The sequence below is a fragment of the Hippopotamus amphibius genome, chromosome 2, assembly GCF_030028045.1.
Source record: "Hippopotamus amphibius kiboko isolate mHipAmp2 chromosome 2, mHipAmp2.hap2, whole genome shotgun sequence".
Lineage (NCBI taxonomy): Eukaryota > Metazoa > Chordata > Mammalia > Artiodactyla > Hippopotamidae > Hippopotamus > Hippopotamus amphibius.
Genome location: NC_080187.1, coordinates 38,367,848 through 38,389,918, shown reverse-complemented (window position 1 = coordinate 38,389,918; position 22,071 = coordinate 38,367,848). Strand labels below are relative to the sequence as shown.

The 22,071-nt window shown below is 42.7% G+C and overlaps 1 protein-coding gene across 6 annotated transcripts in view; it reads left to right on the top strand.

Annotated features, from left to right (window-relative positions):
* The window catches only part of UNC13B (unc-13 homolog B), a 228,275-nt gene that overhangs the window by 169,905 nt on the left and 36,299 nt on the right, over window positions 1-22,071 (top strand). For 5 of the 6 annotated variants that reach the window (XM_057723630.1, XM_057723632.1, XM_057723631.1 and 2 more), the window contains 2 exons: window positions 18,969-19,015; window positions 21,425-21,503. In XM_057723630.1, coding sequence (XP_057579613.1) covers window positions 18,969-19,015; window positions 21,425-21,503 — 126 coding nt within the window. Of the gene's footprint in view, window positions 1-2,090; window positions 4,372-16,640; window positions 16,664-18,968; window positions 19,016-21,424; window positions 21,504-22,071 lie in introns of those variants that run through there. The other variant, XM_057723629.1, reaches the window with a different exon arrangement.

Sequence of the window (22,071 nt, the reverse complement as noted above, 5' to 3'; positions counted from 1 at the left end):
TTCCATCTTGGGTTAGTAAGCAGTCTTTCTCCTTTGAGAACAACTTGAAAGGCTAATTGCCAACTCAGGTCCATCAGGCTAGGGACATTGTTCAAAGCTAATACCAGGTGCCAAGACCAAATCAGGGGTACCCAGACCTTGCATCTTGGGAAAAAAAGAAAGGGCTGGCTTTGGAAATGTAGATTTTGTACTTTTGGGAGGAGAGAGGAAAGATTTTGATGAGTCAGTCCTAGAATTGGGGGCTTTGCTGTCTAGGCAGCTGGGCACTAAGCCCGAGACCCAGGAGTTCTGATTGTGCACATAGAGCATTCTCTGTCTGTCTCTGTCTGTCTGTCTGTCTCTCTCACCAACCCCCCCCCCCCACACACACACACACACAGACCAGACTGAGTTGGCCATATTAGGGGAGTATGGCTGATCCTGGCTCTTTGAAACATCTGAGTAAAGCAGTAATGCTTTAAAAGCAATAATTAGGCATCTTCAGTGCCTCGCAGGATGGGTAGAGTTCTTAGATGAAGAATTCCTAGATGAAGTAGACTTTACATGAGCTAAAGAGAAGAAGGGAAGAAATGAAAAGGGAATAATCTAGTTTCTGTCTCTTGATTCTTGGCCTAGTTATTTCCAGTAAAAGGGGTCAGTTTCATCTTTATCTCAAGTCTTGTGACTCGTTTTTCTGGTTCTTCTTAGTCTGGAGAAGCGCAGTGCTTTTAGTTTTCAGACCCACAGACTATAGTTGGTGGCCTTTCCTGCAAATGAATTGCTATAGGAGCAGTCAGCTTATGTTCTTCACAGGCAGTTTTCACTTTTTAGGGTTACCCTGAGTACTGGGAAAAGAAAAGGAGGCAGTTTTAGAAGATTTAGAAAATTTCAAATCTAGAAAATAGAGAAACCATCTCCACTTGAAGAACATAAAGGGCAGCATGTCTCCCACCAACTCATTTTACCCATCCCGGGCCGATCTAGCAGAGCCAGAGAGTATTGGCAGTCCCTTGCCTTCCTGGGCTCTCTGCTTCATCCTTTACACTTTCCACTCTGGTCCTTCCCTACATTCTGCATGTTCCTGGTAAAAAGGGAATAGATTCCCACCACATATAAGGTAATAGTCATCTCTGCCTAAGCTACAGTCACTGGTAGCTTAGGGTTTAGGGGGAAGACTGGTGGCAGGTCTTTTTTCACCTTTTTGGAGAACAGCAGAGCACCCTGGAGCCCTCTCTGGTGTAACCAGCTCCCTATCTGCCACATGCGTTGTTCTCTTCAGGCCATTCAGAGGGCTAGAGCAACCCTCTATTACTCCAGCAGTGGATAGTGCTAGAAAATCACTTCCTTGTGGTCCTTTCTCCAAGGGAAGGGTTGCTATCACTAAACAAAGGGAAAACACTTTGTGCTATAAGCACAGGCAGGAGCAAACCTTTAAGTAGCTGAGCCTTCACCAGAACAGCAAACTGGAAGAGGGGAAAAAAAGAAACATTCCATGTCTTGTCTTTTACTGTGTATGTGATTTGAGTTTTGGTGGTTAAACATCTGTATGTTCATTGCTGAGCCTCATGTTGAATTTGTAAAGGTTCAGTCACTTGTTGACCGCACCCCACCTATTTCCCAGGAGTTTGTCTCAATCCTGATGCCTTTTGGTTACTTGCTCAGAACACAAGGACTTGATCTGATTTTACATCAAAACTCTAATGGGAAGCCAAGGAGAGAGAACTAATTGCCTATAACCTTTAAGTCTAGTGTTGGGAGGCAGGTCACAGTTGACTCCTACAGCCTTAGAAGGTAATGTTCTTATTCCTGCTTGACAGCTTGATTCATATTATTCTGCTGCCTTCTGATCCAAGTGCACTATTTTCCTCTTTCACTAGCTGCAGGATAAGAGTCAAGCCAGGATCCAGGGACATGTGCCAGGTTTGAGACCACACATGGGACCATTCTAGGCATCACTGTAGGCCAAGCGCAAGGTATCAGCCAGCAATAATTGCTAAAAATAGACTGAAAAGAGCAGGTCAGGGTATTGCCTTCTAACACAATCTCTATTAACCATCCCGACCAGAAACAAGAGGAAGAAGCTGAGAATCCCTCAGACCCTGAGGGAGAAAATGAAGCGATTGTTGCAAGAGTCAGAGGAAGAAATCATGGTCACCTTGGGATCCTCCTCCAGGCTTTCCCCAGATAAAGCTAAGGCAGAGACTCTGTGTGGCATCAAGAGCAAGTCTTCAGGCCCTGCTGGATCCTTACCAGAGGACAGCGTCCTGCCCCCTCACTATGGCTCAGTAGCCTCAGCCATTGGTGGGGATAGAGATGGGGGCCTGGCCCAGCATTGCAACTTTGGGCAGCAGGCCAGCAGCCAGCTTCCTCTTGGCTCCACTGCCTGTATTTCAGGGTCTGGCTCTCAGGACCTCTCATCTGCCAGCATTACCACAAGCTGTCAAGAGCCCTCAGAGAGGGATCAAGCCAAACCCCTTTTGTCCAGAGGCCCTGGCCAAGGCTGTAGCCATGAACAGAGAGAACCTTTGGGGGATGTAGTGGACTATATCATCAGAGAGCTGCAAGGCATCAGTCGTCTCCAAACTGAGATTGCTGAGTTGCAGCAGCACTTGAGCCAAGTCCGGGGTTCAGTGGATGAAGTCTCTAGCTGTGTAGACTCAGTTCTGAGTGAAATAGAAGGCTTGCAAGTGGGCAGCAGCTCCCTGGCCAAGGTGTGTGTGGGGGGAAAGGCCCAGGAACCCCATGTGGACAGACCCAGTGAGGAAGCCATTCTATACCTGTATGGACTTCCTGAGCAAGATGGGGAAAATACCATGGAGCTGGTGCATAACTTCCTGGTCAAGCACCTCTGTGTTAATGGCATGCAGTGCAATAGGTACATTAAAGAGGCTTACAGAGCAGGCAAAGCCCCAGCCCCCAGGCCTACTGTTGTGAAGCTTGCCCATCTAGAGCACAGAGACCTCATATTGCAGAAATCCATCCTCTTGCAGAGTTTAGGGGTCCGGATTGCCACCAGAGAAGAACCAAGCCGGCCACAGTGCTATAAGAATCCCCCAAAGGAGTCTCTATCATTTTTGGAACAACAACTTCAGGATCATAATTTGAATTCTTTAAACCTGGATAAACCAGTTTTTCAGGTGGAAACAGGGGACAGAGGACCAATAACAGGAGCATATGTAATGAGGGCTCAGAATCAACACAGAGAACTTCAGACTCCTGAACAGCAAGGCCTTTGCTTCCCACCCAAGAGCAGTTTAGCAAAGCCAAGTGATGAGTTTAAGCCAAGGGACAAAGTAAAAGGAACATCAGGAACACTCCAAGTTATCAGTGGCACCTGTGGTGAACTGACAGCTAGAGAGGCTTCTCTGTCCACCCTTCATCAATTTGAGGAACCTTCCCTAGTGTTAATCTCAAAAGAGGAGGATTCTGGCAAATCCCAGGCTTTCAAACAGTGTAACCAAGGACTTGAAGCATATGAAGTAGCAAAAATAGAAAACAACTGCAGTGATAAAAGTGAGGCCAGCAGCTGCCTATCATTGTCTGCGTTGCTGAAGACAGAGGACAAACTCCTGGCCTGTGAAGCTGGGCTTGATATTTTGAGTTCAAAGCAGCTAGAGGACCTTTTGACAGATAAGTCCAGAAGGTTTGCAACTCTGAGCTGTGACAGCATGATGGAGGAAATTATCATACGGCCTGAGACTTTCAATGACATGGTTCATATTGACTTGAATGAAGAGGAGGAACATGCTGCTCAGGTCCTTAAAGATGTCTTTGAAAAGTCCTCTTGTCTGGATGGCTCACAGGAGGATGAAGATGTAGAAATCAAGTTTTACACAAGTAAACTGGGCCGAGCAATTTACCACTTTCGTTCAGCTTTGCAGGGAGTATTTCAGAAGCTGGAGAACAGTGGGTCCATCACTCCTGAGGACCTGGAAAGCGTTGAGAGTGGTTCCCAGTCAGAGAACAGTGATAGACTTCTTGGGACAGTGAGTTCAGGGGGTGCTCAGGATTTCTCAGTGGAGAGCCCTGGGAGTCAAGGGAGTGAGAGCTTGCTCAGTGTGGTGTCTGGTGGAGTGGGCATCCCTACACAGGGAGACCAAACCTCTCAGGATCCCAGCAACTTCTCTCTGGCTTCCAATAACTTGCCTCTCGCATATTCATTGCCAGGTTTTGCTCTGGCTCCGTGTCTGGGAAGTGAAACTTGTTCCAGGCCTGAATCTCCCAAACAGGGTAGACTAAGCCTAGAGCAAGTGTGTGCAGAGACCATCTACCTCAACAAATGCATCAACAATTTTAAACATGTTCTAAGAGAGAAAAGACTGAGGCAGAAAAAACTTTTGCACGAGCTAGAACGGAAGAGAGACAATCTCTTGGTAGAAGACATGCACCCAGGTATTTCAAGTCTGTTTAATGGATTTACAGCTGGCTGGGTAGGGCCTTCATCAGGCCAGCATGAGACACAGCTTGGTGGTGAGTTTCACAAGGCGATGGGGGAGTTCCACAGCTTGAATCAGTATCAGTTACTGGAGCATAGATTTTAAGCTAATCCTGTGGGAATTGGAGTGACAGAATTGAAAAGCAACAAGAAAGGAGTTCTTGCCCATTGGGAGCTTCCAATTTATTGGCAGGAGCTTCAGAAAGTACCTTTTCAAAAGAGGGAGGGGCATCTGGGCAAAAATAGTTTATGGCTGTAGGACTTGTGGGATATTCTGGTGTAATGTAGGTGTGGGGTAGGAGGCAGGCATGGGGAAGAGACATGTTTCTCACAGGAGCTGGGGGGCTGATGCAATCCTCTGTTGCATTTTAAAATTATTATCCATGGGCTTCTTGCTGAGATAAGATTGCCATTTCTCCAACAGCTGGTGGGCCTTCTCCACCTCATAGGCCACTGTGGGAATTTCCCTTATCCCGACCTGTCTTCTTCCTAGTACTGGAGTTGACAATACAGAACCTTATTTCTAACTTGGAACTGGTCATATTCCCTCTCCACAGGTCATATTCCCTTTCTTCCATCTCCAGTTAAAGGCTGCTTACCTAAGAACTAGAGAATGGAATGGTTTTTCGTTACACAAAATGAGAAAACTTTTTTCTAGGCAGCATGGAGATGATATGTAGCTTTAAAATCACTTCTCCCAATCAAAATTGAATTTACCTAAAGAGCATATGCTTTATTCATCTAATTTAAAATGTAAATGGGATTGTCCTCTTATGCATGTAACCTGATTAATCTTTCTAAGGCAAAATTAAAATTAGGAAACATATTGTGTTGGCAAAGGTGTGAGAGAACAGGCACTCACACATTGCTGGTGGGATGGGAGTGGAAATTGGTATAACCTCTAAGAAAGGCAATTGACAGAATTTATCAGAATTATGTATACCCTTTGAGCCCCAACACTTCTTCCAGGAATATATCCTGCAGGTACATTTTCACACATGGAAGGGACATATGTTCAAGGCTATTTTTGAAGCATTGTTTTTAATAGTGAAGATTGAAAACAACCTAAATGTTTGCTAAGAAAGGCTGGTTTAAATAACTTATTGACATATCCAAACAATGGAATACAGTACCTTGCAGCTATAAAAAAGAAAGAGGTACCTCTTTACTGAAATGAAAAGATATATTGACATATTTTAAAAAACAAGGTGCAGAACAGTATGTATAAGATGCTTACATTTGTATAAAAAGGAGAGGGGAAGGATACAAACACAAACCCATAATGTCTGTTTGTATATACATAGAATATCTAACAAAGATACATAAGAAGGAGTTTCCTGGTGGCCTAGTGGTTAGGATTCTGGACTTTCACTGCTGTGGCCCAGGTTCAATCCCTGGTCTGGGAACTGAGATCTAGCAAGCCACGTGGCATGGCCACACACACACACACACACGCACACCCAGAAAACAAAAAAACTCCAACCAAACAAACAACACCCACAAAGATATGTAAGAAACTGATACAGGATTGCCCATGGGGAAAGGTATTCGGTGAAAAACTGGTGGGATGAGAAAGAGGTTTTTTACTGTATACTGTTTTATAATTTTCAGAATTTGAATCATGAATATAATACCAAGTCATAAAATTAAATTGAAAAATTGAAAAATTAAAATCATGTTCCTTTCAAATATCCCTAGAGCTGCTCTTTATAGCTTATCAAGAAAAGTCTAAATTCCTTCACTTGGCATTCAAGACCACTACAATTGGTCTCTAGTTTACATTTTCAGGCTTATCTCCCATTGTCCCAGTGTACTCCACCTAGAAGGAACTGCTGTCTCACAAATTCACCTTGTACTTTGTTTTCAGTATATTCACATATACATGCTTCCTTCTAGCCTAAGGTGCTGTGTTCATCACATCAGCCTAGCAGAATTTACTTAGTTCTTCAACATACAGCCAAAGTATCACCTCCTCCAGAAAGCTTTCTGTAGCTCCTCAACTACAGGGGATTTCTCTCTCTTTTTTAACTTTGCAGCCCCTTTTCTTTCTCCCTGAGCATTTAGAAATTATTATATTGCAGCAACAATAGAAACAACAAATATCAAAGCAGTACTTCCTTACTAACTCTTTAAACCTTGGTGAGAGTTGATGTTAGCATGAGCATCCAGAACTCTGGGGCCCAGTTCTTCAAGTTGCAGAATTTCCCTTCTGGACTGACATCCTGCTGGACGATGCAGGAACTTGTGACAGCAGCAGTGATAATAATGAGAAGAAGGAGGTTTTCTGAAACACCAGTAAGAGATCAAGCCAGAGTTCTGGGTGCTTACCAAGATCCAGTCTGGTCTGTGGGCTGCAGAGGGGGTGGTGGAGAGGCTGCCGGGCAGTGGCAGCATTCCTTCAGTTGCTAGGTCCAGCCTGACTCCAGCACCATTCCATAAAGCAGGAGGAATAGAGCAAGGTACGTAAACAAGGCCTCTCACTGACACACTCTGGTTATAGAGTCTACAAGAGCAGTCACCCTAACCCGGTAAACTGATTCAACACAACAGTGATTGCTACCACAACAAAACATTTGAAAAAACTTTCTTTAAAAAAGAAAAAACAAAAGCTTTCTTCACCACTCTGCTTGAGACCTTTTAGGGCCTAAGCTTGAGTTCTTATTTCTTTTTCCTTTTTCTTCTTTTTTGGGGGTGGGGTGGGGTACATGCCAGGCACTATTTGAAATACTCTCACGTGCATTACATTAAAATCCCATTTTTTCATTCCTACCACTACCAAAATAGCTTTTGTCAAGGCCGTCATATTACCAAACTTCTGGTCCATTTTTAGTTATCTTAGTCAATCAGCGACTTGATGTACTTGATTACTTCTTTTTATTATAACAGCTTTTTAGGTATTTATATACCATAAAGTTCATCCTTAAAATCCCTTAAAAATGTACAATTGAGTAGTTTTAGTATATTCAGAGTTATGCAACCATCAATTCTAGAACATTTCCATAACCCCCCAAAGGAACTCCCTTATCTATTAATAGTCACTCTCCAATCCCCTGTCTTTCCAGCCTCTGCAGCCACTAATCTACTTTCTGTTTCTATGGATTTGCCTATTCTGGACATTGCATGTAAATGGATTTCTATAATATGTGGCTTTTTCTGACTGGCTTCTTCATCGTAGCACAGTGTTTTCAAAATTGACCCATGTTGTAACATGTATGGGTACTTCATTTCTTTTTGTGGCTGAATAATATTCCATTATATGGATATAGCACATTTTGTTCATTCATTCATCAGTTGATGCACATTTTGTTTTTGTTTTGTTTTTTTACCACCTTTTGGCTATTATGAATAATGTTGCTATGAACATTTATGTACAATTTTTTGTGTGGACATATATTTCGATTCTTAGGTACATACCTAGAAATGGAATGCTGGGACATATGGTAACTCTGTTTTTAACATTTTTGAGGAACTTCTAGACTGTTTTCCAATGTGGTTCCACCATTTTACATTTCTACCAGCAATGTATGAGAGTTCAAATTTCTCCACATCCTTGCCATTCTGTTTTTATTATAGCCATCCTAGTGGGTGTGACTGGTATCATATAGTTTTGATTTGCATTCCCCTAGTGGCTAATGATGTTGAACATCTTTTCATGTGCTTATTGGCCATTTTTATATTTTCTTTGGAGAAATGTCTATTCAAATCCTTTACCCTTTTTTAAACTGAATTGTTCCTCTTTTTCTGTTGAGTTATAAGAGTTCTGGATATAGGTCCCTTATATACAAATTATACAAATAATTTATAAATAGTTTCCCCCAATCTGTAGTTGTCTTTTCACTTTCTTGATAATGTCCTTTGAAGCATAAACTTTTTTTTTTATTTTATTGTGGTAAAATATACAAAATAGAAAATTTATTATTTTAACCATTTTAAGTTCATTCATATTGCTGTGCAACCATAACCACCATCCAATCTCTAAAACTTTTTCATCTTCCCTAGCTGAAACTCTGTACCCATTAAACTAACTCGCCATTCTCTCCTCCCCCCATCCACTGGCAATCACCACTGTACTTTCTGTCTCTATAAATTTGACTGCTCTAGGTACCTCATATAAGTGTATTTGCACAATATTTGTCCTTTTGTGACTGACTTATTTCACTTGGCATAATGTCTTCAAGGTTCATCCATGTTGTAGTGTGTCAGTATTTCCTTCCTTTTTAAGGCTGAATGATATTCCATTGTATGTTTATGTACTACACTTGTTTATCCATTCATCCATCAGTGGACACTTAGGTTTCTTCTACCTTTTGTCTATTGCAAATAATGCTGCTATAAACATGGGTGTACAAATATCTGTTGGAGTTCTTGCTTTTATTTCTTTTGGGTATATATGCAGAAGTGACATTGCTGGATCATACAGTAATTCTGATCTTTTTGAGGAATTACCATATTATTTTCCACAGCAGTTGCATCATTTTACATTCCCAACAACAGCGCACACAGGTTCTAATTTCTCCACGTCCTTACTAAAAACACTTGTTACTTCCTGGTTGGTTTTTGTTTGTTTTGTAATAGCCAGCATAATATGGATGTGGAGAAGAGTACAAAAGTTTTAAATTTTGATGAAGTTCAATTTATCTATTCTTGTGTTGATTTTGCTTTTGGTTTCATAGCTGAGAAACCATTGTGTAATCCAAGGTCAGAAAGATTTACTCCTATGTTTTTTGGTTTTTTTTTTTAATAAATTTATGTATGTATGTATGTATGTATGTATGTATTTGTCTGTATTGGGTCTTTGTTGCTGCACGCAGGCTTTCTCTAGTTGTGGCAAGCGGGGGCTACTCTTTGTTGTGGTACATGGGCTCCTTATTGTGGTGGCCTCTCTTGTTGTGGACCACGGGCTCTAGGCACATGAGCTTCAGTAGTTGTGGCACATGGGCTCAATAGCTGTGGCTCACGGGCTCTAGAGTGCAGGCTCAATAGTTGTGGCACATGGGCTTTGTTGCTCCGTGGCATGTGGTATCTTCTTGGGGCAGGGATCGAACCCGTGTCCCCTACATTGGCAGGCGGATTCTTGTTTCTTGAGGTAGGATTGTATCACTATAAACTTCCCTATTAGAACTGCCTTTGCTGCATCCCATAGGTTTTGGATTGTTGTGTTTTCATTGTCATTTGTCTCTAGGTATTTTTTTATTTCCTCTTTGATTTCTTCAGTGATCTCTTGGTTATTTAGTAGCGTATTGTTTAGCCTCCATGTGTTTGTGTTTTTTTACAGTATTTTTTCCTGTAATTGATTTCTAATCTCATAGTGTTGTGGTCAGAAAAGATGCTTGATACAATTTCAGTTTTCTTGAATTTAGCAAGGCTTGATTTATGACCCAAAATGTGATCTATCCTGGAGAATGTTCCATGGGCACTTGAGAAGACCATGTAATCTGCTGTTTTGGGATGTAATGTCCTACAGATATCTATTAAATCATGCTGATTTATTGTGTCATTTAAAGCTTGTGTTTCCTTATTAATTTTCTGTGTGGATGATCTGTCCATTGGTGTAAGTGGGGTGTTAAAGTCCCCCACTATGATTGTGTTACTGTTGATTTTCTCTTTCATAGTTGTTATCATTTGCCTTATGTATTGAGGTGCTCCTATATTGGGTGCATATATATTTATAATTGTTATCTCCTCTTCTTGGATTGATCCCTCAATCTTTATGTAGTGTCCTTTCTTGTCTCTTGTAACATTTTTTATTTTAAAGTCTATTTTATCTGATATGAGTATTGATACTCCAGCTTTCTTTTGATTTCCATTTGCATGGAATATCTTTTTCCATCCCCTCACTTTCAGTCTATATATATCCCTAGGTCTGAAGTGGGTCTCTTGTAGACAGCATATATATGGGTCTTGTTTTTGTATCCATTCAGCCAGTCTGTGTTTTTGGTTGGTGCATTTAGTCCATTTACATTCAAGGTAATTATCAATATGTATGTTCCTATTACCGTTTTTCTTAATTGTTTTGTTTTTGTTTCTGTAGGTCCTTTTCTTCTCTTATGTTTCCCACTTAGAGACGTTCCTTTAGCATTTGTTGTAAGGCTGGTTTGGTGGTGCTGAATTCTCTTAGTTGTTGCTTGTCTGTAAAGCTTTTGATTTCTCCATCAAATCTGAATGAGATCCTTGCTGGGTAGAGTATTCTTGGTTGTAGGTTCTTCTCTGTCATCACTTTAAATATACCGTGCCACTCCCTTCTGGCTTGCAGAGTTTCTGCTGAAAAATCAGCTGTTAACCTGATGGGAGTTCCCTTGTATGTTATTTGTTGTTTTTCCCTTGTTGCTTTTAATAACTTTTCTCTGTCTTTAATTTTTGTCAATTTGACTACTATATGTCTTGGCATGTTTCTCCTTGGGTTTATCCTGCCTGGGACTCTCTGTGCTTCCTGGATTTGGGTAGCTCTTTCCTTTCCCATGCTGGGGAAGTTTTCAACTAGAATCTCTTCCAATATTTTCTCAGGTCCTTTCTCTCTCTCTTCTCCTTTTGGGACCCCTATAATGCGAATGTTGGTGTGTTTAACATTGTCCCAGAGGTCCCTTAGGCTGTCTTCAGTTCTTTTCATTCTTTTTTCTTTATTCTTTTCTGCATCAGTGATTATCACCTTTCTGTCTTCCAGGTCACTTATTCGTCCTTCTGCCTCAGTTAATCTGCTATTGGTTCCTTCTAGTGTATTTTTCATTTCAGTGATTGTGTTGCATATCTCTGTTTGTTTGTTCTTTAATTCTTCTAGGTCTTTGGTAAACTTTTCTTGCAACTTTTCAATCTTTGCATCCAATCTTTTTTCAAAGTCCTGGATCATCTTCACCATCATTATTCTGAATTCTTTTTCCAGAAGAGTGCCTATCTCCTCTTCATTTCGTTGTTTTTCTGGCATTTTATCTTGTCCCTTCATCGGGTACAAAGTCTTTTGCCTTTTCATTTTCTCTGTCTTTCTGTGGCTGTGATTTTCAGTTCCACAAGATGGAATACTGCTGATACTGCTTGATTCTGTTGTCTGCCCTCTTGTGGAGGAAGCTGTCTAGGAGGCTCGTGGGTGCTTCCTGATGGGAGGGACTGATGGTGGGTTGGGCTGGGTGGGTGGAGCTCAGTAAAACTTTAATCCGATTTGGTGGGTGGAGCTCAGTGACACTTTAATCTGCTTGTCTGCCAATGGGTGGGGCTGTGTTCCCAGCCTGGTGGTCGTTTGGCCTGAGGCGACCCAGCACTGGAGCTTACAGGCTCTTTAGTGGAGCTAATGGTGGACTCTGGAAGGGCTCACGCCAATGAGCACTTCTCAGAACCCCTGCTGCCAGTGCCCCTGTCTCCTTGGTGAGCCACAGCTGCCCCTCACCTCTGCAGGCAAGCCTCCAACACCAGCAGGTAGGTCTGGTTCAGTCTCCTATGGGGTCACTGCTCCTTCCCCCTGGGTCCTGGTGAGCACACTTTTTTGTGTGCTCTCCAAGAGTGGAGTCTCTCTTTCCCCCAGTCCTATGGAGGTCCTGCAATCAAATCCCGCTGGCTTTCAGAGTCTGATTCTCTGGGGATTCCTCCTCCCATTGCTGGACCGCAAGGTTAGGAAGCCTGACATGGGGCTCAGAACTCTCAGGACTTCTGTGGTATAACTGTTCTCCAGCTTGTGAGTCACCCACCCAGCATTTATGGGATTTGATTTTAACAGGATTGTGCCCCTCCTACCGTCTCATTGTGGCTTCTCCTTTGTCTCTGGATGTGGGGAGGGTTTTTTTTGGTGAGTTCCAGTGTCTTTCTGTCAATGGTTGTTCAGCAGTTAGTTGTAATTCCGGTGCTCTTGCAAGAGGGAGTGAGCACACGTCCTCCTACTCTGCCATCTTGATCGGCAGGCGGATTCTTAACCACTGTGCCACCTAGGAAGTCCCATACACCTGTTTTTTTCTAAATGTTTTATAGTTTTATTTAGGTCTTACATTTAGATTTATGATTCATTTTGAGTTAATTTTTTGTATATGGTGTGAGATGAGGTCCAACTTCCTTCTTGAGCATGTGTATGTCTAATTATCTCAGCACCATTTGTTGAAAAGAATATGCTTTACCCAGCGAATGGTCAAAAATCAACTGGCCATAAATGTAATAGTTTATTTCTGGACTACCAATTCTTTTCCATTGATCTTTAGTCTATTCTTATGCCTTGATTTCTTTTTTAAAATTTTTTAATTTCTTGGCCATGCCAAGTGGCATATGTGGGATCTTAGTTCCCCGGCCAGGGATCAAACCTGCACCCCCTGCATTGGAAGCCTGGAGTCTTAACCACTGGACCGCTAGGGAAGTTCCTTGATTTTTTTCTTTTTGACATACTTTCTCTTCACCTGACTTCCAGAACACCTCTCTCTCCTCCAACATCATTGACCATTCCTTCTCAGGTCATCTTTGCTAGTCCCTCCTTATCTTCCCAACCTTGTAGTATTCCAGGATTCAATCTTGACTACTAATTTTTATTTATACTCACTTTCTAGATAATAACTTTCTTTTTTTTAATTGATTAATTAATTTATTTATTTTATTGGCTGCATTGGGTCTCCGTTGCTGTGCTTGGGCTTTCTTTAGTTGAGGCGTGTGGGGGGCTAGTCTTCGTTGTGGTGCACAGGCTTCTCATTGCGGTGGCTTCTCTTGTTGCAGAGCATGGGCTCTAGAAGCGCAGGCTTCAGTAGTTGTGGCACACAGGCTCAGTAGTGTGGCTCACAGGCTTAGTTGCTCCGTGGCATGTGGGATCTTCCTGGACCAGGGATTGAACACGTGTCCCCTGTATTGGCAGGTGGATTCCTAACCACTGCACCACCAGGGGAGTCCTGGTAACATCTTTCAATCTCGTAATTTTCTGAGCATTCCCAGATTTATATCTGGCCCAGATATCATCCAGGAACAGCAGATTCCACATCTACATGTGGAATCCACATTTCCATGTGAACAGGCATCTCAGATTTGACATATCCAAAACCAAAGTCCTGTTCCTTCTCCTTAAGTCCTGCCAAAGCTGCTTTTCCTTTAGTCTCCCTTACCAGTAAATGGCAACTTCATTCTTGCAGCTAGCTGCCCAGGCCCAAATCCATACAGTCATTCTTGACCTCTCCTTTTCTTTCACAACCCACATCCTGTCAGTTAGTAAATTCTTCCTGCTTTGTCTTTAAAAAAAATATCCTGAATCTTACCACTAACATCTTTATCTAAGTCACCATTTTCTCTCGTCTAGGTGATTGCGATAGTCTAATTGATCTCCCTGCTTCTACCCTGTCCCTCCACAGTCTGTTCTCCCCAGCCAGAGTTATCCTCATAAAACATGAGTCAGGTCATATCACTTCTCTGTTCAGAACCTTCCAGTGATTTTTCTCTCTCAGAATGAAAGGCAAGGTGCTTATAAGGGCCTGTAGAGCCCTGTTTGAAATGGTACTCTATGGCACACTTGTTCCTTCACATGTTATGCTCTCGCCTAAGGCTTTGCACTTTCTGTATGTTCTGACTGGAATACTTTTCTCCTAGCACTCTGAATAGCTTCTTTACTCATTTCCTTCAGGGCTCTGCTTAGATGTCGCTTTATCATAAAATGAGGCCTCCCGGGCAATCTTTTATAAAATTTTAATAGCATAACATCACCACAGGGGGCAACATCTTTCCCCCTTACCTAAATTTTTCAGCAGAGTCTCTATCATACATGATACAGTATGCATAGTTTCAGATTCTGGAACCAGAATGCCTGTTTTGAATTTTGGCTTTGCCACTTACTGTGATGTTAGGCAAGTTTCTTATCATCTCTGATCTTCATTTTAATCAACAGAAAATGGAGATTATAATAGTATTTATCCAGTAGAATTATTGTGAGAAATAAATGAGCTTAAATAAAATGCCAGCTGTGTAATGTGTTCACTTGGCTTTAGCTGCTATCGTCATCTTCCTCATCATTGTTAGTTGTCTGCTCCTGCTGCTAGAATAGAAGCTTCTCAGGGTCACGTATCAGCATGAGAACAGTATCTAGTGTGCAGTAGGTTCTCAATAAGTATTTAAGAAATGAATCCTCATAATAATCCTTGGGGATCTCCGGTCTTATCCTCTTTTTACAGATAAGGAAATGCAGGCTCAAATAAGTTGAGTGCCTCAAGTCTTTTGGCTCCTAAGTAACTAGAGTTGAGATTGTTTTAACAATGAGGAAGTATGTCATGTTCTTATAAGATGGACTGTCTGGAAGAGTGACATCATTCTTAGGGGTCAGGAATTTTCCTGCAAAGCAGATGTTATGTAGACATAAATCATTTAAATTGAAAACTAAATCTGAGTAGAAAAGTCCTAAGGCATTTTAGGAAGTTTGGAAGCACAAAAAATTTGATTCCTAACAAGAAAAAAAAATTTTTTTTTTTAGCAAGAAAATGTTCAGTGAGTGGGACAAACCAAAGGGACTAGTACAGCAGTTCTTTGGGGTCTGGAAAATGATACAGGCAACTGGCTAAGAGACCTATATTTTCTCTTAGGCAAGACACATGTTCTTAGAAAGGCTCTTGTTTTCTAAGTCCTAAAAGTTTAAGTTCCTTTTACTACATAAAAACACTAGATGTGCTAAACCTCAGACTACAAAGTTGAAATAATATAGTATATATAATTCTTGCTCTCAAGAAATTCACAATGTTTAAAAGGAGATGTTTATAGAGACAATTAACAATGAAACATACAACATAGTATCATAGAAGTGTGCAGCACAAAAGCATGGGTACAGTGTATACATAGTAGAGAAGCACCTAATTCTGTTTTTGAGAGGAAGGCAGATAAATTTTCATAGAAGAATTAATATTTGAGCTAAATCTTAAGAATAAGTCTGAGATCACCCAATAGATACAATAGGCCAGGTCATGGAAAGCCTTGACGGCCTTGTCAATAGATTGAATTTTCTTCTTTAAGCATCATGGGGACATCTGAGAAGAACAAAAGGACACAATCGAAGTAACTTTGACATGATGTATACAATATATTGATATTTAAGATAGTGGAGGAAGAGGGAAACCTTTTCAATTTGAGTCACAGGGTCAGTTAACATGTTGCTTGCCTGGTTTTCTTTTTCAAAGGGAACAGCGTGCTCTAGGGAAATAGGGAGTAGATATAGAAGAGACATGTCTCCTTTCCAGAAAGTGTCTTTTTTATCTCACCCACTTTTCTGTAACTGCACTGTTTCAAAGGATTCCTATTCCTGAACTCATTCTTCTGTCCAATCAGGTGACCCATTAGGTCATCAGATGTAGCTTGAAAAATCGGGAACTTATGAGTTAGTTTTTATGATTCTCCCTTCTACTTGTTATGTAATATCAGTGGGTCTTTAAAAGGGAGGAGAAAAAAGAGAAGGGAAGCTTATGGGCCCAGATAAATGGACTTTCCTTAGAGAAGGAAGCCTATGTGAAGCATGTGTGGTCCAGAAGGCGATGTCATCTCTGACGAATAGTAGTAGTAATCTCTGGACTTTATTCTTCCTCTCCTGTGGCTTGCTTGGGTCCTTCTGGAAGTGTCAGTTTCCTTTGATGTGTTGTTCTGGATGTGGTAGATAATCAAGCCTGGGGTTGCAGTCATGGTTTTATCATCCAGATCATGGTGACTTGTGGTAGGGCAGTGGCCAGTTGGTGCCTCCAAATCTATGGCCATTGAGCATCCTGGTCCTGGCCTTAATTCCAGGCCTTAACTTGGCCTAACTTAGGCTCTGGGAAAAAACAAGCCAGGGCTTGTTGGACAAATACGTGGCCAAGCCTGTATTGCAAAATGGAAAGGGCTCAGCTACCAGGTCTTTGGGGTCTACAGACTTATCCCAAATTCAGAGTGAGCTCATGTAGCTTCTGAGGAAGGAACCCACTCCATGTTCAGTCAGTTCAGATAGTCTGTTGGAGTGGCCCTTGGTAATAAAGCTGCTTTTGTGGCCATGAGCCTGCATAGAGACCACTTTGGAAAGGAGGGAAAGGGTGATTGAAATTCCCAGGTAGACTTTGTCCTTTGGTTTTTGTAGCCAACCCTGGGTTCTAAACTGAAAAGTAGGGGCCAGCAAATACGGGGGTAAGGATTCTGGGAGGTGGGCTCCGTAAACTGCCCAGTTGTTCAGAGGACCTCTCCCTCTCCTCCATGTCCCATGAGGTTTAGCTGGCTTAGGACAGAATCTACTAACCTCTCTGCCGTTTTTTTTTTCCTGTTCTTTCTCTCCTTGCAGAAGGAAAGCCAGGAGCCCTTCAGGTTGTGCTCTGGCCCTCTGGGGCCCTTTTTGTTGTCGAATCTCTCCTCTCCCTCCTGAGCGCTGTGTGTGTGTGTATGTGAGTGTGAGTGTGTGCACACGCATGCACGCGTGCTCATGATCTGTGCCTCTTGAGCGTTGGCTCCTGCAGCTAGTCCGCTTTTCCTGAAAGTGGTTTGTGTGCATGCTCCATGCTGTGTGAGAGTGTGTGTGCCAGCATGGTGCACATTCAGTGTAGCATGTGTGTGCTTATACTTGTGCTGGGTCTGACTCCCCCAGATACTGATTGCCTTCCTCTTTTCCAACTTTGCACAGTGCGTGTCCATTTTCTACTTGTTGCTGCGGATTAGCACATGCTGTAAACCCTTGCTGAGCCCAGCATGCATACACACATTGTATTTGAGAGCAGGAGTTTCTGTGCCTCTTGCCTGGGGCCTAAATGTGAATGTGCTTTGTGCTTCTGAGCAGGCTTCCTAACCTGTGAGCACAAGGTTCTGCAAATGTGTGATGTGGTTTCCCTGTGCCATGTGAATGTGTGATATACTAATGCACTGTGCCTGCAAGCACTGGTTCCTGAAGACAGTAAGGGTTTGCTTTGCCAGTGATTCGAGCCCTAGTGAACACTGAATCCTCCCCAGATGGGTGTGTGCACATGTTCTATGTGCAGGATCCATGCTCACCTATGTTGCCCCAGGTGCAAGTTGTGTCTGTGAATGTACCTCCTGTGGGCACTTTGTCTAGACCGCCTCTCACTCATCTGGCCCTCCTGTGCCCTGTGTGTGCATGCTCTATGCTGTGTCTGCAGGCTTCTGCAGACCCATTGTCTCCTCTAAGCACAGGAAATGTGTATGATCTGAGCCTGTGAACTCTGGCTACCAACGACTTTTTGTGACTTTGTTTCCTTAAGCACAGTGGTTTCTGGCAAACATCTAATTCTAGGTAGGAAATAAAGATCTGCTCAGTGTGGTGACTGTTTCCAGAGGGAGGATAAGTTCTGGTTGGTAGTATCTGGGGGTCTAGGAATGGGCTACCCCTCACAAGAACCTTAGGAGAATTGATTTAACCACTTCTGGCTGCCTTTTGGGCCTGGCCTTCCCTCTACCATATTATCCCACTCAAAGAACCAGGGCAGCAGGCAGTAGACAGTAGGCAGTAGGCAGTAGACAGAGAGGCTTGATTAGAGTACAGGCAGCCTGAGAAGGGTCTTAAATCCAAAGTTCATCTTGGGCCTACTGCTGATCCAGGCTCATTCTTACCCACTTTTACATCACTCATTAACCTGTCCTACCTCTCCTTTTTTTACTCTCTCATCTCATTTTGTCTATAACTTGTCCCATTTTAGCCCTCCCCAAACTTCACCCCCTGTCCAGAGCTTAACGGCTTTCTTCTGCCTCCCTTGTTCTGGAGCTCATTTGCTCAGGATAGTTAGCTGGAGCCCAGATCTCAGGAGGCAGGGAAGTTGCTGGGGGTGAAGGGGAACAGGAGGGGCAGGAAGCCCCAGACCTGCTAGCACCAGGTCTGTTGAGCCTAAACAGCATGAACCATTGGTTCTCTGGAGAGTCTTGGCAGCTTTGGGACTCTCTCTGTACACTGCTTAAAGGATTCGCTTTGGTTCTGTTTGTTTGTTTTTTAACAGAAATCTTTAAAAAGTGTTTTCCAACTGTTCCTTCCTTGAATTATTTGGTGCCTCAATTTTCAACTTCTTATTGTAGAGCTCATAAAATTCACCAGAGTGATAATCCAAGTGTCTAATCTGCCCTGGGTTCTCTTGTTATATAGAGCTTATCAAATGTAGAGTATACTCAGTGTCAGTGAGAGCTTCAGGAAACCTAGGCCAATTCAGATCACGAGGTAGGAATCCAGAAAGACCAGGTCTGACTCTGGGGCAGCCAACAGAAATTAGGAACATAGCTGGAAGAGGACTGGACTCTATACGAAATTGTCCTTTTGCTTTAGTGAGGCGTGGAAGTCTACATGACCCCTGCTCCTGGCCTTGGCTTACTGTTGTATATACCAGTGGGTTGTGTGAGGGGGCTGTAGGTTCTGGCAGCTTTCACACTCCCAGTGGACCTTAGTCCTGGGATCCCACTGGGGAGAAGGGAGACGAAGTACCACTCATTTCAGCAGCCTGCTTGTTACCCTGGCTGATTAGAGAACTGGCTTACACATCAGGCTGATTATGTCACCACATGGTGTATGTTACCTACACTGCTCTGAGCTTCCTACTTTACTGCTCACTGCCTGACCAAAGAAATATGGCAACCTCCCATCTTTCTCAGGATATGACTTTTTTCTCTCTCTTTAAAGATTCCAGATGATGGTGATCCCTCTTTGCCTCAGTGGCTCCCAGAAGGGTAAGTGTTGTATTACAAGGTTTCTGTGGATCTTATACAGTCTCTTATGCTGCTTCTAGCTTTTCCCTTGGGAAGCAGGAGAAACAACTTCATCAGCTGGATTCTGGGGAAGAAAGAGTTTCCACTGTAGAGATTGGTTCGTTCTCCGGGGCAGAGGAGAGAACTCTGCAGACTGATTCCTCAGAGACAGAAGAGAGAGCTTTGCAGAAAGGTTCTTCCGGAGCAGGGGAGGGAAATTTGGGGCTCCCTTATCCTTACCTCTGGAATTTCTGATGTATTGCATCATAGTAGTGATATACCTTTTATGTATGAGAATGAGGAAACTAGAAAAATATCTGTATGTGGAGACAGTTTCCTTCTATTCCACTTTTGATAGTGTAGCTGATTACTCTCTGGGCTCCATCCTGTTTCAGTGGTTGTGCGTCACCTACTTATTCCATTCCACTGTAGAGAAGACATAAGTAGTATCCCTTATGAGCTTTGTGTGTTCTGTCTGTGTTTCTTGTCTGGGAGTTTCAGACCCATGTGGTTGCACCAGAGAGTCATTTTAAACTGCTCAACTGCTGCCTATAACTTACTGACTGCTCTTAAGAGAGAAAAGTGTTTTAAGTGCCTTCACCACCCCCACCTTCCACATACACTTCTCACAAGTATTAGCATCTTCCTTCTCTCCTTGTCCCACAAAGGCCTTCTGACGTCGAAATTCTCAGTGGCTGCCTCCTCTTCCCCGTCACCAGGAAGAAAAAAGATTAGATCATAAAATTATCTACTATATTTTAAAATGCTCCTTTCCTTGTGATTTGTCTTTTTTAGAGCAAGAGTTAATTATGTGAAAGAGCCACCCTTTCTTCTTTTGTCAAAGGCTCATTTGTGTTGCAAAAACAAAACAAAACAAAACAAAACAAAACCTTCTTGGCTTAAGATGTACATTTTATAGTTTTCAGAATTAGCCCCAAACTTGGGGCACCAGTTGCTTCTTCAACAGCCCTTCTTCAGGGCTTTAGCTTTTTTCTTCAATAATTTTAAAATGCATACATGCTAATGGAGCATCTCCAGGCTATTTTTAAATGGAGCCATGCAGTGATTTTCTAAATGCCTCCCTGTTGTCATCTTTCCCTTCCTTCAGCTTAGTCCTTGGAAGTTGTCACGAGTTTCAAACTACCATAGGTGTGGTAGTCTCATTGAGAACAAAGTTCACTGCCTATATTCAGGAAGCTAAGTTATTAGAAATCAGCATATCGGGTTGCCTTTTCCAACTCCTGGCCTTGACCCAATTTGTGGCTCCATTTTTTGCCTATAGAGCTGGCAGTACATCCTTACTCTTCTGTGCTGTTTCTCTTTTCAGACCAGCTGTGGTGTACAACCCAGCCAACCTACTTTCCCCACCTCACTGCTTTCGTTAAAACCAAGTACATGAGTTATTTTAATTGACGCTCAGAATGATAGCTTCCAAAAGGTCAGAGAGGTTTTATAGTTCATCTCCCTCATTTTATGGAAGTGACACCAGGACCCAAAGAGAAGGAATTTTGGCAGAGGACAAGTAGTGAATTAGTAGAAGATTTGGGGATGAAATCCAGGTTATCTCAATGTGAGAACAGTGTTCTTTTGTGGAAATGCTCTGTATTTTTATTGCATATTGTTACACAAAGAACAACAAAATTAATAGAAAAGATATAAAAGTTTTAGAAATCTCGAGTTGCTCCAGCAGTTTTTTCTTGATGCCTGTTGATGTGACCATAGGGCTAGGCCAGACTCTGGGTCACTTGCTGTTTCCTTCTTAAAAGGTCTTTTTTTTCCCCCTAAATGATCTTTCAGAAGTCTCTCATCCACTTCCCCTGCCTCCATTTGATTATGCAGGCTCCTCTTTACATGGAGACCCTTTTTCTTCAGAAGGCTCGGATAGACAGAACTGGTGACTCTTTGACTCAGGTTGGAGAAGGTCTCCTTCTGCATGTTGTTGTTTGTCAGTCTTGCTCACCTAGGCAGCAGCTCTTCTGTAGAGCTATTCCTGTGCGCTCTGTTCTAACAGGTCAGGAAAGACTTGTCTTTAGGGATCAGTGTCTCTGGCCTGAGTATAAGGAGAAGCTATGTTAACCACCAGTTCCCACCTTGCTTTATGGAGCACAAGGCCTTCAAATAGACAAAGGAGCCTTGGAGTGGCACAGCGGGATAAAAGAGCTCTCGGTCCTTGGCCAAAACCTCAAAAGGAGACACTGAGAGCAGATTCCATTGTTTGTCATCCCATGGCTTTATTTCTCTCACTTTCTGTCCTCCTTACCCTTCTTAAAGGCACATGGTGGAGGTCAGTTCATCTTCCTCTGGGGAGAAGATGAGCAAGGAGAATGGAACATTGAACCTGCCAGTAACTCAAGGTGAGACTAAAGGTCCTGACGTATTTTCTTCTCTCAGGCCAGCTGGAGGGCTCTATGGCATTGACAGCATGCCAGATCTACGCAGAAAGAAGCCACTGCCACTTGTCAGCGATCTGGTGAGTAAGGACTCTTGTGCAGGCTTAGGCTCTAGCCTTCGGATATCCCCCATTGGGACTTGGTAAGCTTTCGGGACTGGAAGTGAGGCCTTTGGTGACAAGTATTAGTCTGATGATCAATCATTTAAAGCCTTACTGAGACTCAGTGGTGGCTTCAGTAGGACCTTATATTACCTCACTCCCTTGTCAGCCCCAGGTTCTTCATTAGCTGAAGCTCCTACTGGAACATTTATAGCTTGGACCCTCAAAGGTGGGCTCCAGGGTCATCTTCTAGTTATCCATCTCCTCTAGGTATCTCTATAGCCTCCTTTGATGACCTGTAATGGAAACTTCCTCTGGTCCTGACCTAGAAATTGGGCTTCGTGTGTGATGGGCATGACCAATGTGACTCCTTCTTGGAGGTCAAGTGAAGTCTCCCAAGACATAGGTTTTCTAGACTATCTCTGTACCCCTAGTCCCTAACCTCATGTCTAGCATTGAGAGGTAGTGATAACAATTTGTGGAATTGAATTGAAACAGGCTTAGGAGTTAACGCTGATCACAGGACCTCCAGCATCCCCAGAAGCTC